This window comes from Misgurnus anguillicaudatus, chromosome 5, assembly GCF_027580225.2.
Source record: "Misgurnus anguillicaudatus chromosome 5, ASM2758022v2, whole genome shotgun sequence".
Classification (NCBI taxonomy): Eukaryota; Metazoa; Chordata; class Actinopteri; order Cypriniformes; family Cobitidae; genus Misgurnus; species Misgurnus anguillicaudatus.
In genome coordinates this window covers 11,160,701-11,178,253 of record NC_073341.2, presented here as the reverse complement: position 1 = coordinate 11,178,253, position 17,553 = coordinate 11,160,701, and the positions used below count along the sequence as shown (strand labels likewise).

At 37.7% G+C, this 17,553-nt stretch overlaps 1 protein-coding gene across 2 annotated transcripts; it reads left to right on the top strand.

Moving 5' to 3' along the window:
* Window positions 1–590: 590 nt before the first annotated feature.
* Window positions 591–16,549, top strand: LOC129413751 (calcineurin-binding protein cabin-1). 2 transcript variants are annotated; one of them, XM_073867533.1, is made up of 5 exons: window positions 595–1,381; window positions 3,288–3,383; window positions 3,685–3,798; window positions 8,528–8,662; window positions 16,298–16,549. In XM_073867533.1, the coding sequence occupies exons 1-5, from the start codon at window positions 1,379–1,381 to the stop codon at window positions 16,322–16,324; spliced, it is 375 nt and encodes a 124-aa protein (XP_073723634.1). In that variant the 5' UTR covers window positions 595–1,378; the 3' UTR covers window positions 16,325–16,549. The 2 variants fall into 2 exon arrangements, with proteins under 2 accessions (XP_073723633.1, XP_073723634.1); XM_073867532.1 differs by lacking the exon at window positions 16,298–16,549 and having other exon boundaries at window positions 591–1,381; window positions 8,528–8,870.
* The last annotated feature ends 1,004 nt before the right edge of the window (window positions 16,550–17,553 follow it).

Sequence of the window (17,553 nt, the reverse complement as noted above, 5' to 3'; positions counted from 1 at the left end):
CTGGCCCGAGTTCACCGAAACATATTAGACACTGGTCATGTGATCAACTCCCCCTAGTGGTGAATCGTCGGATTTTCGAAACGTTTCGAAACAGTTATGACGTAATGAAGCCTCGTTTGCTAAAATCACGTGACTTGGGCTGCGTCCGAAACCGCATACTGTATAGTAGGTACTGAATTAGATGAAGTACCTACTTACTTGGCGTTAAAACAGTAGGTACTGTATAGTATGAATCCTGGTAGTATGAATGAGATTCGGACGTACTACATCCGCCATGTTGCTACATCACGTGACATACGTCGTCATCACATCGTGTCATTTCAGCGCGAAAACAGCCGCGTGCCTCTTCTTCTTCGTTGGATAACTCCTCGTCCGGGGCATCATGGGATAGTGTATCGTCCATCGTATGCACACTGCAAAATCTAACCGGAAGTAGTAGGTCATCCGGGTACTTATCGCATACTGTTTTTCGAATACTATGTATTCGGACATACTACTCGCCTCGCCTACTGCTTTTCGCGTACTTTATAGTATGTAGTAGGCGGTTTCGGACGCAGCATTGGGCCAGTTTGAAACAAGCTCCGAACCACTGATTCGAAACAAAAGATTCGTAAATGTTTCGAAGCCTCATGAAGCAGAGCTTCGAAAACGACCATCACTATATATTGGCCCTATAAGCTCAGCTGTGTAACTTAGTGTTTGTGCAGCTAGCACTGTTAGCTCGTTGTTATTGAATGACGTTTATAAACAGACAAACAACGCTACTGCACCAACGCTAATGTTTCAATTCATTATCAAATCCTTAAAGAAGTGTCTAGGTGTTTGTTTTTATCAAACTAATGTTAGTGTGTTGTAGCCTGATGCAATTTATTAGGGCTCAATGAACGTTACACAGTAGTTGAGGGATGCTAGTATGCACTTGCTGTACAAAATAATCATACTAAATCTATTGGTGCAAATTGCCATTTTCTATCTAGTACAGAATGAAATGTGTAAGAAATGGGTGTGACTTCTAAGTTTGCTTTGCCCATACGTTACCCTAAAGTATAAACCATCGTTCAATATACCCATAGGTACTATTTGTTGCACATCTTTCAGTGTAAGTTATGTACTATTGGTACGTATGTGATTAGAAGAATAACTGTTATGCTTATATAAACATAGTATGGGGTATAGAAATGTATTAGAGTTTTATAGTACGCATACTACTATTGTACAATACAATAGTATTCCGACTTTTACTTTATTAGATTGCCCATATCTTTTTGCATGTGATTTCATGTATGCATGCTGTACGACTATAATAAAGTGCTAAATTTTGATTTTGAAATTACAGATGCTGATGTTCAGAGCGAGTGATCCTTACTAAATAACAAACATGGTAAGTTTTTTACTTTTTATGGTTTTATTATGTTGTATATAGTTGTATTGTATTACTTACTACATATGTACACACCTCTAAAGCTGCTACATAGTGGTTTTAGTGCCACATACACAGCTGCAGAATTTAAAGGTGCCAAAGAATGCATTGAAATAATCAGGTAAATTGTTCTCTGATATCTACATAGAAGGTCTGTGGCTTTATTAAGTGCAAAAACATACAGAATCAAATGGTTATTACCTTATTTGAAAGGGTCATAAATAATAATTTTGAGCCCTGCTCTGATTGGCTGTTGTCAGTAGTTGGAAGCTCTCAAAGCAAACAGACTTCATATGTTTGAGCCTGTATCAGGAGAAGAAACAGATTTTGAGGAATAAACAATTACTTGGAGATTGGAAATGGATGTGTCTGAGTGGTAATTTGTGTTTATTTCAGTATGGACCTTCAAAACGTAAGTCTGTCTCAGTTAACGTTAGGCGTGTAACGGGGAGGGTGTGACTCATCATATTAGATGTATTGCCCTGAGCATACGGCACTCGCAAATTTTACAGTTTTGTCCACGTTTTTTTGAGCCGCTGCTGCAGTAGACTTAAATAAAGCTGGCGGCGCATTAGCGTCTTTTATCCTTCGCTTGCCATACTAAACGGTCCGCGCCACACACAGGTAAACATCAACACGTGAGGAGGAACCGTGAGGTTGGCAACAGATTTGCATACTTCGAGTTGATTGGACAGGTACTCTCACCTAAACACACGCAGAGCTTATTCAGAACCATACATTAGCGGTTTTATTTGTTGTTTTTTCACCAAACTATATTAGAAATGCATGGTTGAATCAAACACGGTGCACCCCGAACCGTGGGAGGATAACGGGACGATACGATTCTTTACCGAGAACCGTTGCACCCCTAGTTAACGTCATGGTAAAACATAACAAAAATAACGAACATAAACAAAAGTTTTAAATCAGAATTAGATACAGCACGTTTTCGGATGTGTAAATGTAGTAATTTTGAATATCGTTATGATAATTCGTAAAGGTACACAAACTACATAAGCAACACAATGTTTTATCAAAATAGAATATCTGAATCTATCTAAATAGAGTCATACCTACATTTTCAAAAGAAACACTACACCAGCCCTTTCTATCTCATGGAAACGCAGTACAGTTGCACTAACTCAGCAGTTTTATCATTATAACAACATTGTAATTAATTTAATGTGTATTATTTAATGTTGGAGCATACATCACGACTGTAACGTCACAGTTTGTGTTGAGATTGGCCTGTTTTTCAGCTGTCTTTTGCGTGCACAAGGTTTACATAAGGAGGAGGAAACATTTTGTTTGAGGCTCATGATATGTCATTACCAGTTATAAAGCTTTTATTATTCATCTACATGTATGCCTAGGTAAATAGTTGTACATTCTTCGGCACTTTAAATATATTTGTGACCCGGTCTGTGGACACTCAACTAAAGTAATGTTTGTTGATGTATTGTTTTCTACATAAAATCAGTCTACGCAATGTAAAAACATTCTGTGAAAATATAACCTTGATATCTTTCATAAAGACTGAGTAAGATCACGTAAAAGATTAAAATACAATCTGACTAAGGGCCGTGGGCCGAAATTAAATGTTGCTGTGTTATATTAAAATAAAAGTTGCCCTGATTCTCCTCATTTATAATTTGAGTTTCGTGATGCATGCTATACACCTTCAAGTATGCACGTGCATTAAAAAAAAAGTGAATTCCTTGCATTTAATTTCAGTTTACATTTTAGCGATGCACAGATAAAAAAGTTACATTTTAGATTACATTTAATTTTTACTGCGGGCCAAAGTTTGTGTACTTCACAAGGATTTGATATCCTGTGTTAATGTTTGTCCTCCTGTCCACCATAGATCCGGATCGCCGCTCTCAATGCCGCGTCTCAGGCTGCGGATGAGCATGAAGAAGCCTTCAGAAGCACTAAACCAAGTCAAACTAAGGAAGCTCAGGTGAACAGATCATTTTGCATTTACATTTATATCACACCCATTTAGCAGGTGTTTTTATCCAAGGTGTCTTAAAAAAACAAAAAGCATTTCTTCTTACACTGATCTGTGACACACATCGTAATCTGTCTTTTTCTGGTCTGAGCTTATAAATTACAATCAGATAACTATTTAATTCCAGTTGGACACAAAAGCTTTTTGATTATTGATGAATTAAATAACAGTGGTTGTAAATAGTATTTTGTTTTGTTTTTACTGCTGGCATTAAATTTGTGAACATTGTTTTTCTCTTTCTGTCTGACAGGAGGCAGAAGCTTTTGCCCTTTATAATAAAGCTCTTGACCTGCAGAAACATGACAAGTTTGATGAATCTGCCAAAGCCTACCATGAGCTTCTCAAGACCCCTCTGCTCAAAGAGGTACTATCAAACATTTCAGTATTTATGTGATCACATGAAACACTAAACATCTATTGAATATGTTACCCATGCTGGCAAAATGAGTCGGAATGCACACCCATCTTATTTTGAGCTGCAGAGAAACGAAAGTATAAATGTCAATTTTATTAAAGTCATGTTCAAGAAACCAATTTGAAATGATTTGAGCTTTGTGACATGGTGCATTATCCTGCTGGAAGTAACCATCAGAGGATGAGTACATGGTGGTCATAAAAGGAAGGACATGGTCAAAATTTGCATTAATGAGAAATTCAACAGGTGTTCCTAATAATCCTTTAGGTGAGTGTATATACATGCATGTGTGTGCATTTATATACATAATTATTACACATTTATTATGAACTTTTATTCTGCAAACGATTAGTTGCGATTAATCATTAGGCAGCTCTAAAAAAAATATCTATTTTGATATCTAAATATCTATTTTGACAAGAATTCATGCAGATATAATCTGTTATGTCTTAAGTAAATGGTCGATTAACTGTTGGGGAAAAATTAAATATATTAGCATTACAGTAGACCTTAAAGCGGTCGGTCTCAATGTCAATCAAACAACAAAAAAATTTAAAAAAGTTGAACACATGTTTTCACTTATAGTATTGCTTTTGACTTTGTGTTTGCCAGATCAATTTTTTTCCTATTTATTTTCAGAAATGCATGTTGTTGCATGTAGATTTTGTTGTGAACCTTCAGAAATCTTTTAACTCAAAATGTAATTCAAATAGGTGTTTTTCAAAATTAAAATAACTCCTTTTTGAAAATTTGCTCATTTTGCCAGCACAGGTCACATATAGTCATATAAACACTTCATAAAGAATTGAGTTGTCATGCTTTCTTATTGTCATGAGGAATTATCATCAGGTTTATCTACATGTAGGAAATATGCAATCCTAGACCACGAAAGCAGATATATGCACATGTATATTTGTAGCAACAGCCATAAATACATTGTTTGGGTCAAAATTATATATTTTTATAGCAAAAATCATTAGGATATTATGTACAGATCATGTTTCATGAAGATAATTGTAAATGTCTTATCATAAATATATCAAAAATGTATTTAGTGTTAGTAATAGGGTTGCTAGGGAGCTCATTTGGACATCTTTAAATGCGGTTTTCTCAAAGATTTTTTTGCACCTTTAGATTCCAGGTTTTCAAATTGTTGTATCTCAGCCAAATGTTGTCTTATCTTAAAACCATACGTCATTGGAAAGCTCAATTCAGCTTTCAGATGACGTATACATCTCAATTTCAAAAAATTGACCCTTATGACAGGGTCACACATGTGTATAGGACTAGTATTTCAAAGTGCTGTCTTTGAGGAACAAACTTATGTACAGAAACTCATTCTGTCTACTGTAGCACTTAAATCAAACATAGCAGCAATAACTCTGTTGTATATGACATCATTAGGGCCCGAGCACACCGGGGTGTGAGGACCCTATTGTTCTTCAAGGAGTTATTATTATTTTTTTTCTTTTTCTCCGACTTCAGCGGGACTTTAGAGGGCCTAAACATACTCGAAAACTCATGAAATTTTGCACAGATGTCAAGAGTGATGAAAATTTACATGTGGTGTATGCTTTAGAATTAGGCGTGAGAAAATGGCTCTATAGCGCCACCTACAAATTTTCAACGAAGCAGCCCTCGGACTGTGTTTGACGTACAATTACGAAATTCGGTACGCGTCTGTAGCATGACAAGACCTACAAAAAAGTCTCTTGGAGCGAAGCCGTAAACCAAAATTTGTGTCTATTTCGGCCAGCCAGAGTTTGATGTTTCGCTATGAAACAGGTTGCTGGAACTCAGGCATACAGTGTCCGATCTGTCCCAAACTTCACATGATTGCTAAGAGTCATGACCTGAACACATCTACATGTCAATAGTCACTTATGGTTATAGCGCCACCAGCTGGCAACAGGAAGTGACATGTTTACAATGATTATCCAATGTCTGATCTGTCCCAAACTTCACATGATTAATAAGAGTCCTGGACTGAACACATCTACATGTCAATAGTCACTTATGGTTATAGCGCCACCAGCTGGCAACAGGAAGTGACATGTTTACAATGATTATCCAATGTCTGATCTGTCCCAAACTTCACATGATTAATAAGAGTCCTGGAGTGAACACATCTACATGTCATTAGTCACTTATGGTTATAGCGCCACCAGCTGGCAACAGGAAGTGACATGTTTACAATGATTATCCAATGTCTGATCTGTCCCAAACTGCACCTGTTCAATATGTGTCATGGACTGCACACACCTACATGTCAATAGTCACTTATGGTTATAGCGCCACCAGCTGGCAACAGGAAGTGACATGTTTACAATGATTATCCAATGTCTGATCTGTCCCAAACTTCACATGATTAATAAGAGTCCTGGACTGAACACATCTACATGTCAATAGTCACTTATGGTTATAGGGCCACCAGCTGGCAACAGGAAGTGACATGTTTACAATGATTATCCAATGTCTGATCTGTCCCAAACTTCACATGATTAATAAGAGTCCTGGACTGAACACATCTACATGTCAATAGTCACTTATGGTTATAGCGCCACCAGCTGACAACAGGAAGTGACATGTTTACAATGATTATCCAATGTCTGATCTGTCCCAAACTTCACATGATTAATAAGAGTACTGGAGTGAACACATCTACATGTCATTAGTCACTTATGGTTATAGCGCCACCAGCTGACAACAGGAAGTGACATGTTTACAATGATTATGCAATGTCCGATCTTTCCCTAACTTCACATGATTAATAAGAGTCCTGGACTGAACACATCTACATGTCAATAGTCACCAGTGTTGGGCAAGTTACTAAAAAATTAGTAATTAGTTACAGTTACTAATTATTTCTTTTAAAAGTAACTGAATTACTCTACCGGTTACTGTATATCAAAAGTAATTAGTTACTTAGAAAAGTAACTTTTAAGTTACTTTTATGTCTGCTTTTTAAATGTAAATATGAACAGTACTGAACAGTCAAACAGTAAAATGATATGGATGGGCTATTTTACACGTAAGACTCTAATATATCACATACTGTAGGAGCCTATTTTGCTTTAGATTCAACCTTTGAATATTTTTGTTAGAAATTATCTTAATATTTAAACTTAGTTTATTTATGTATATCATTTAGACCATTTAGACAAATATTCTGCATGTTTACAAAAATATAAAATGTGTTAAAATTGTGTAGTGTCTCTTTAAAAATTTTTAGACAATTGTGTCAACATGTCAAATTTTCTAAAATAAATTATAATTTTTCTGATTTCATATTTATTTTAATAAGTTAGAAACGTCTCCGCTGTGTCCTGCTGACAGGCACGATGCATGTGCAGCAGATGAGGCAAATTATGGGTCCTCCGAAGGTTAGACCGTCTCATTTCAGTTCTCTTCGCGAACTTCTGAGCGCCTTGAATGGGCAAGTGCTCACCTTTTATTGCATGCTTAGTAGGGTGCAGCACTTGAATTGGAACACAGCTTGTGAAGCTTGCCACAGGGACTGCGCTCTTTGGTCATATATTGTTTGTTTTCTGTTGGATTTAAATGATACACAGGATTAAAGGAAGATATTTACTCAGAAAACGGAGTAGGCTACGTGGATTGTTTTGTCGGACGGACACAGAGCGAGTGGATTGTTTTGTCAGATGGACACAGAGCGAGTGGATTTTTTGTTCGGATACGGAGAGACTGAAACTAAAACTAAAAGCGAGCTCACACATACTATGGAGTTTTAACACGGGTGTACACCGCAGTGTGAATATTTTAGTGGAAACAACAATCGCGGATCGTTCTCTTCCATGAAGCCGATGTAAACATCTAAGAATATATGATCATTTCTTAGATTTATTACTTTTGTGGACTACAAATGCAAGTTGATGTCATACTGCGATTGCTTGGTGAAGATAATTTACAATCATGAGACCGGATGGATTATGACTTGCGCACAATTTTTAAACAAAGGTATGTTGTCCCGTTTAGATTTTTCATGTTCATTCTATATGCACTGTCAGCTATGATGAAGTGTAATGAATCATTGCGCCGCCAACTACAGTCCTGCGACGTCAGATATGTCTTGTCTATTTTTTACAAAATAGAGTAACGCGCGTAACGAACTCATTTAAATTTCAGTAATTGTAATTGCGTTACTTGATTTAAAAAAATAGTGGAGTTACAGTAACGCGTTACTCCCATCACTGATAGTCACTTATGATGCCAATAGTCAGTTACGGTCATAGCGCCACCAGCTGGTAACAGGAAGTAACATGTTTACAATGATAATGCAATGTCAGATTTGTCCCAAACTTCACATGATTGATAAGAGTCCTGGACAGAACACATATACGTGCCAATATTTACATGTAGTCACTCATACACACACATACACTCACACACACACACACTCGCTCACTCACTCTCTCTCTCATGCTATCTTACACGATGCTACCTCGCTGTCATTTGTAATTAGCAACAGGAAATGTGGCACATTATACTACACTTTTAAATGGTTCACCTATGTTTACATGCTTAAATGCCTATTTACTACTGTTCCCTTTAAATTCTTCTCATGCCACGGCGTGGCGGTGTCAGGTGTGCGAGGGCCCTTCCATCACTGCTTGCAGTTTTAATGCTATCATTATATTTCTATTTTTGATAACATCAGGCAGTGGCATCTGAAGATGAGAAAGTTGGACTCAAGCATCCTGGACTGATGTTAAAATATTCCACCTATAAAAACTTGGCCAGCCTCGCTGTACTCAAAGATGATATTGACACTGCCATGGACCTTTACGTGCAGGTAAACGCATGCTGTCATATAGACGTCTGCAGGACTGAGCAATTAAAAGTTAAACATCAATCAAATTTTTCTCATGCTTAAAGTGCCCATCTTATGACTGCTTTTCCACAAGTTAAATAGGTGTATGAGTTCCATAAAGCATGTTTCAAAAGTTTTTTGCTCGAAATAGCTTGTAGGAAAAGATTATTACCAGGGTTTATACAGAAATCCTTGAGTTAAATGTACTACTTTTTACTACCTTCAGAATATTTTTTAAAACCATCACGACACTGAATTGCAAGTGTTAATCAGCAACCTTTCTATTATTTACACAGATTTTGACATATATAACATATAAAAAAGAATTAAAGTGAAAAAAATTCTTCTGACTGAAATATTTTTCAGGCCAAGTCATATTCCTTTACCTAACACTTTATGTAGGCGAGACCAATAGCATTTTAAGGGGAGATTTTTTTTTGCCATAAATTCCATATTGAAGTCTCATGTGGCATATACTGTAGGTAGCTGTAGTTTGCAGGGCATTTCAGATTAAGGCGAAACAGCTAAATAACTCACTATACTGTATAAAAAGAAACCATGAATATCACCACCTTAAATTAATCTTTTATTAATTATTTATTAATTGTAAATGCATTTATTTTAGCATTTACTAATCATTTTTTAATCAAAGTTGAAACTGTTAACATTAGTGAATGCACCATGAACCACCGTCAATTACTGTAATGACATAAACAAGAATTAATTAATGATTATATACTCTATATTTTTCATTGTTTGTTTATGTTATATAATGCATTTACGAATGTGAACAAATACAACTTTTTCATATCATATTATTCAGTACACATAAACAAATAATCCAGGGTCTGTTCTGTTCACACAACAGCTTACAGTTAGAGCTCTAATACAGTAAGGTTATATGTATGAATATAAACCCTGAACGAGTAACTCGAGTCAAACTCGTGTACAATTCGCACAGGATGTCTGTAACCATAGTGACAGTTGTTAATTTAATGACTGTACTTTATCAACAAATTATTATGTTACAATAGAGGCAGCGCTGATGTGCTAGTTTATGCGCAATGTTTCTGCTGTTTACTTTCTCTTAAGACCTAAATGGTCGTGTTTATATGAGGATATTTACACAAGCTCAATGAGAAACGAATGCACGGCTAGCGTGCTCCTCTGACACAGAAACAGCGGACGCACTGTTGTTTGTGTTTGAATGGCTTAAAATCACTTGTTTTTAAACTGCTGTGCTTAAATATATGTACAAATGTTACGTTTTTTTGACCACACGCAAATGCAACTGCAAGAACCGACAGGTGGATGACATCAAAGTCGCGCGAGAGCATTTCGGAAGCAGTCTCCTCTTATGATTCCTCGTCAATCGCTCTCAAGGGATTTGGATGTCATCTGCCTTTTGGTTGTTGTGGCGCCACATGAAGTTTACCCACGAGTTAAACAAACCCGTTTTACCAGCCACTGGCTATATCAGCATAGCATTAAAAAGCGTGCCGCGGATGATCAGTAACGTGAGAAATCATTTACCCCCAAAATACAGGACCCCTTACGTTAGTCATACTGTGCAAAGAAGACAAGCAAGTTACCTGTTTGGTTTTCTTAGCCCACGAACTGAAATGCTTGCCAATCTTCATCTATTCGCTAAGCCAAGTCAATCGTCTTTTACACCTTTATCAATCTTCAAAACATCGGAGCCTTCCTGCATTATAAGTTTGACCATGCTAGCTGAAATAAACTTTTACCTCAGGTTAACGTGATAAAGTCAGAAAACCCGGAGTGGATCCGGTCCGTAGTGATTACAGAACGCTTACAGCGGAGAGAGGAACGTGATTCGGCTCCAATCCAGGCTTTGATCACATCCCAGAGACGAAAGATCTTTGATTATTTGCCCAGATATGCAGGTGATTTGAACTAATTTCCAGGCATCATAACGTTACAAAAAGCAATCGAAAATTTACTACCTCGACAGATGACGCTTACTACTTTTTACTTCTTTTTACTGGCCTTAATTTGGCATAATTTAATTTACTACCTTTTACAACCCCGCGGAAACCCTGTACTGATTTAAACCAGTGGCATTATGTTGATACATAAAAAAATCCAGCGGATTATGCCTCTAGGGGACTTTGTGCTTCTGAGATCCTGTCAACAAATTGGCTTTCGGGTCCCGAATTCTTGTGGAAGGCAGAAGTTTCTGAGGAATTCTTTCCAACAATTGACCTACTGGTTGGTGATCCAGAGGTTAAAGCTGCTACGGCTCTTGTTATAAGAAGTGATGACGGTACAGAAATGCTTGATTGTCTGTCTAGATTTTCATCTTGGAAAAACTCTTCTTAAAGTAGTCACATGAATGAATAGATTGGGGTTTAAAGAAAAGAGTCCTGATGTTGTAACTGCCAAAGAGCGTGAGAATGCTGCCAAGGTGGTAATAAAGCTTGTTCAACAGCGGCCATTTAGTCAAGAGATGAAGATGCTTCAAGCTGAAGAAAGTCTCCCTTGTTCTAGTCCACTCTTCAATCTTGATCCAATTTTGAGAGAGGGTATACTTTGCGTTGGAGGAAGACTTGGGTATTCATCTCTCAGTGAAGAATTTAAGTACCCATTCATTCTGCCGAAGGACAGTCCTATCACTCAACTTATTTTGCTACATTACCATTCTCAAATATGCCATCAAGGTAAAGGTCAAACTCAGATGGAGCTTAGAGTAAATGGATTTTGGATTATTGGCTGTAGCAAGTTGGTTGCCAAGTTAATAAACAGCTGTGTGCAATGCAGAAGAGTGAGACGTCCAGTTGAAGAACAACGTATGGCGGAGCTTCCTAAGGAGCAAGTGGAAGCATCCGCTCCGTTTACGTATTGTGGAATGGATTGTTTTGGACCTTTTACTGTTAAAAAGAATTGTAAAGAGTACAAGAGATATGGCCTAATATTCACATGCTTTTACTCCCGAGCTGTCCACCTGGAAATGTTGGAAGATCTTTCTACAGACTCATTCATTAATGCCCTGCGGTGCTTGATTAGCCTGAGAGGAGCTGTGTGTAAACTCTATTGTGATCAAGGCACACATTTCATTTGAGCCAAAAATGAATTGAGGAAAGCACTTAAACAATGTGATGACCATGCCTTTCGGACATTCATGGCTGAAAAGCAATGTGAGTTTGTTTTCAACTCTGGCGGTGTTTGGGAGCGCCAAATGAGTACCATCCGAAATGTATTGAATGTTACTTTGGCTCAAAGTATGGGAAGACTTGATGATGCTTGTCTCAGAACACTCTTTTATGAGGCTATGTCCATTGTAAACAGTCGTCCTTTAACAGTTGACGGAATAAATGATCCCAATTCTCTTGAGCCCTTAACACCAAATCATTTGATTCAGATGAAATCAAAGATTGCTCTTCCTCCTCCAGGGAATTTGTAAGAGAGGACATGTATGGTACCAAGCGCTAGCGTCGTATTCAATATCTGATTGAACAATTCTGGAGCCGGTGGAAGAGAGAGTATCTTTCAAACCTAACCCTGCGACAGAAGTGGCATAAGATACGACGTAATCTTCAAGTGGATGATGTAGTTTTGATAAAAGAAGATCTCCTTCCAAGAAATCAGTGGCAACTGGGACGAATATTGGAAACAACTGTGGACAGTGATGGATTGGTACGAAGAGTGAAAGTGCGAGTTAGTGAACGGAAATCAATAGGAAAGCATGATGTTCAATTTAAATCTTCAGTTATAGAAAGACCAGTTCAAAAAGTTAGTGCTTCTGCTTAAAAGTGAAAGACGAGTTTAGTGAAAATGACAGGAAATAAACACATTTGTATATGTATGTTTGACCTAATCATATTAATATAATTTTATACTTACTTGCATATGTTGGTTTACGGCCCTTAAGATTGAAATCATGTATGATCTTATGAGGTTGGTTTTAATCATGTCATGATTGGTGGGAGTGTAAGGGACCACTTAAAATACTGTATTTATGTATTTTATGCAAGTATGAATTAAGTCATGAATTATTAAATACATTTGTGTAATTAATTTTGTAACTTGATTCACAATACAAATTTATGTCTTTGTACTTGGTGTATGTGAATTGCAAACGGAAGCTCACTGATATTTGTGTTGAAATTGTCCTCTTCAGGCACCGTAGGGAACAGGTGCACAAGTAATCATGATGAGATGGCAGGTGGACATATATGCTAGACGCCAGTTGTTTGAGTTGCTATTTTAATGTGTATTTTTTACACTTCGTATCATGTGAATGAAATTGGATGCACGGTTAATGTTGACGACAGGATTATGATATCTGGTTTGCACTCCTTGGAGAGCGTAGCAAGGTATGTTGATCGATTAATGAAATGAACATATCAATGAATGTTTGTGTAATGTTTGTGATGTCTATTTATGCAATTTGATGTTTGAATATGAATTTATCTTTTGCATAGTTTTCACGGTGCTGTGGGGTGTCGCAACTTGACGCACTGATGTATTAAATAAAGACGCTGTTTGGATACATCGTGTTGTCTCGTATGGTGAATTGAAACAAAACTTCACGCATCAGTTGAGGCTCTCGGGTCCAAAGGTTTGTTCTTTTCATTCTCATACTCGCACACACACAATGATTAACATGCAATCAGACACTTAAAGCTCTTCTGTTTCCATTAACACACACTTTGCACGGTTCACACACACAAATAGCCGCTCTGTTGGTTGTCCAGTGGTTAACTGCAGTAGTGTTTCTTTTTGGCAGGCTATGTGGAGAGCCTCCTTTTATAGCCAGCTCTGAGGAGAAACTTTCCGAGATGATCATGAAGGGAGAGCTCACTTTCACTGACCCTGTGTGGCGCACCATTAGTGATGCAGGTTAGAGTTGTCTCTGATATCTGTTTATATTTTCCTAAACCCCTGATGATAAAGTCTAAACATCAGAAAAATATCAGTCAATACATCTTTGAGGGAAATATACACTCACCTAAAGGATTATTAGGAACACCATACTAATACTGTGTTTGACTCCCTTTCGCCATCAGAACTGCCTTAATTCTACATGGCATTGATTCAACAAGGTGCTGAAACATTCTTTATAAAACGGCCAGTTCTGGTTCTTCATTCTGATTGGTTGAAACGCGTTCTCAGCTGTGATAAAACTCACCGGTAAACCCACGGCTTAAACCGTATTACATAGCTTGTATCACTGCGCCACTGTTGTTGTGTACTGTAGAAAATAACTGTCAAAATGTCGGATTTTGTTGTCAATTTTGATTTATTGGGTGGGCTAATTATATTATATTGTATTAATTATAATCCTCAACAATTGAACAATTAATGGCGATATCCAGATAAGTGTCAATAAATATTGTTGAGTTTTCTTGTTAATGCTTCCGTGAGGAGTAGTTGTACCGTATATCATCCACTGGGTGGCGATCACTGATCTTACACAACATAAACACTGATGCTTTCACTCAACACTTTAAAACTCAAGTGTATTTTTTGATCAGCGATCTGAATCGGATCTCTAACAAAAGTCATTCACAGAAATGGAATTTTCCCAACATTTTGCTCAAAATTTGAGAGGATAAAAGAACAATTGAAGGTAGGGTGAAACGTTTTTTATTTTGTTGTTTGAAAGCAGAGGGTCTGTTCTTTCATTTGATATATTGTATGTTTATATATCTAAAGAAGAACATTTTTCTGGAAGGCATTAATGTTTAACTAAAGCTGGGTGGCAACTCTTTTAAAAAACGCTGGCAGGGAAAGTGTTAAGCATGCTTCCAAGCATATTTGATCCACACGTCAACAGTTGCACGGTATAAATGTTAATGTATAAATTAGATGAATGTTGATTTATGAAAATAAACACCACAGTCTTAATGAATCATATTTTCATTGTGTCTTTGCTCCGTCTGTTTTGCTTGGGAACCGCTCTGTTGCAGACACACTTGAGTCTGAGGAACTACTTTGTTTGGCGGAAGACTAATATCTGTACTAATATAATTACAACGTATTTGCTGTGTTTTATTATATGAAATCCTGCTATACATAATTTGAAGCAACCGTTTTATAAACGCAATAAGCCCCGCGAAGCAGTGGGTTGCCAGTGCATTTTATAACGGCTAAGGGGGTTTTAGGCACTCCGCTTCGCGTCGTGCCTAGCAACGCCCCTTGGCCGTTGTAGAGTGCACTGGTGGCCCACTGCTTCTTGGGGCTTATTGCTTTATTAGAAATGTTGTCACATATTGATAGGATAGCATCTTGCAGTTGATGGAGATTTGTGGGATGCACATCCAAGCACGAAGCTCCCGTTCCACCACATCCCAAAGATGCTCTATTGGGTTAAGATCTGGTGACTGTGGGGGCCATTTTAGTACAGTGAACTCATTGTTATGTTCAAGAAACCAATTTGAAATGATTCAAGCTTTGCCCCATGGTGCATTATCCTGCTGGAAGTAGCCATCAGAGGATGAGTACATGGTGGTAATAAAGGGATGGACATGGTCAGAAACAATGCTTGGGTAGGCCGTGGCATTTAAACGATGGCCAATTGGCACTAAGGGGCCTAAAGTGTGCCAAGAAAACATCCCCCACACCATCACACCACCACCAGCAGCCTGCACAGTGGTAACAAGGCATGATGAATCCATGTTCTCATTCTGTTTACACCAAATTCTGACTCTACCATCTGAATGTCTCAACAGAAATCGAGACTCATCAGACCAGGCAACATTTCTCCAGTCTTCCACTCTCCAATTTTGGTGAGCTTGTGCAAATTCTAGCCTCTTTTTCCTATTTGTAGTGGAGATGAGTGGTACCCGGTGGGGTGGTGCGTGTTCTGGCTTCACAAATGCTTTGCTGCATACCTCGGTTGTAACGAGTGGTTATTTCAGTCAAAGTTGCTCTTCTATCAGCTTGAACCAGTCATCCCATTCTTCTCTGACCTCTAGCATTAACAAGGCATTTTCGCTCACAGGACTGCATACTGGATGTTTTTCCCTTTTTACACCATTCACACCATGGTTGTGCGTGAAAATCCCAGTAACTGAGCAGAATTACTCAGACCAGCCCGTATGGCACCAACAACCATGTCACGCTCAAAATTGCTTAAGTCCCCTTTCTTTCCCATTCTGACATTAAGTTTGGAGTTCAGGAGATTGTTTTGACCAGGACCACACCCCTAAATGCATTGAAGCAACTGCCATGTGATTGGTTGATTAGATAATTGCATTAATGATGATGTTCCTAATAATCCTTTAGGTGAGTGTACACACCCTATGGATGTGACAAAAAATTACTAGTTTTTGGGAGAAAGCATACTGTGTAGGAATTGAAAAAAATGCAAACTAGAGGTATTATATATATGTATATATATGTAATGTGTGCATATTTGAAGAAAACAACATTATGAAGTTGACATATCTCTGTTATGGCTGTAAGAATTAAAAAAAACTGTGCTTACCTAACTATGAAAAATTGCTTTAAGAATTTTTAGAGACCTTGCATGGGTATTTACACCACCAAATATTGATATCTGAGATACCCGAGTAAAAATATATTTTTTCCAATGGTAAGGCTGACATTTGCATGGAACTGCCCGTAACATTTTTGTGTTCTGTCTTATAGCTAAAAATGTATCGCGATGTCTGTTAAAAGTTGATCCGGCTCACCGTGTTACAGCCAGTGAGCTGCTAGATAACCCTTGAATTTCGGTAAGAGGACTCAATCACTCTCTTCCCCTGTGAAAATGAGGTCTTGAATTTTATATTCTAGATTTAGAAAAAATGTAATTCTCTTCAGTTTGGCAAATGACAAAAAATTGTCACTGTTTTAAAGGGGGATACATCCACCACAACGTGCACTAACGTCCTTGAACTCGTGCGTACGTTTCAGGACTCACAAAACGACGAAGAAACTGTAGAGATGAGTGATAGACTGCAGGGCCTTTCTCTCATATCCACTCAGGACGAAGGATCAGGGCCTAGAACCTCAGAGGAGCTCTCAGACGCCCAAACACATTCTGTGGAGGACGTAACAGACAGGAGTGATCCCTCCGCCCCAAACAAGAAGGTAATAAACCGGATATCACGATGGACACTTTAGCTAAAAAAAGTGATCATCAAATTCTCAAAAGTTTTTAGCATATGAACTATAAGAAGGTAAGACTCAAATATATAGTAGAAGAGCCTAACTAATATCACTGGTGTTCATAATTCAGGAACAGGGTGTCCAGTACTGATTTCAGTCTTGGGTGCTAATTGGCAACCTAATGAATTAATCGTAAATATAAATGATTGCTTTTTTTTAATTAATTTGGGTCTTTTAAAGAGCTTGTACAGTATTGTAGACGTGCATCATGCCTCCAAAAAGCCTTTAAATGTGACAGTATTCACATGCATTTCCCAACATACCAATATGTCTGCCATAAATAAGAAGTGTAAATGTCTCATTTATTTATTTATTTTTTCATGTGCTGGATTGTATCCTTATAGCCTCTGAAGAAAAAAATGTCAGCGTCATCATCTAACGCTTCAAAGAAGAGCACAACGCTCGCAAAGGCCTACAGCTCTCCGATTGCATTCAAAACACCGGTCAGTCATTCACCTAGTCTTTTTAAAATGTAACACCTGCTGCTTGCTGCTTTGCATGTGACTGCAAAAGAAATATGTATCAAAGAAAAAATATTTTGTCCATTATAAGGTATGTGAAAATTCATGGTTGGAATTCTTGACAACAATCTGCATGTTCTTTAAACTACCACTAGATGGTGCCAAGATAACCCTGCTCCAACAGCTGTTAGAAAAGGCAGGAGTTGTATAGAACAGATGAAGAGTTTGGTTCCAAAACGCAATAAATCCATTTTGACAAATTTTGGTAAAAAC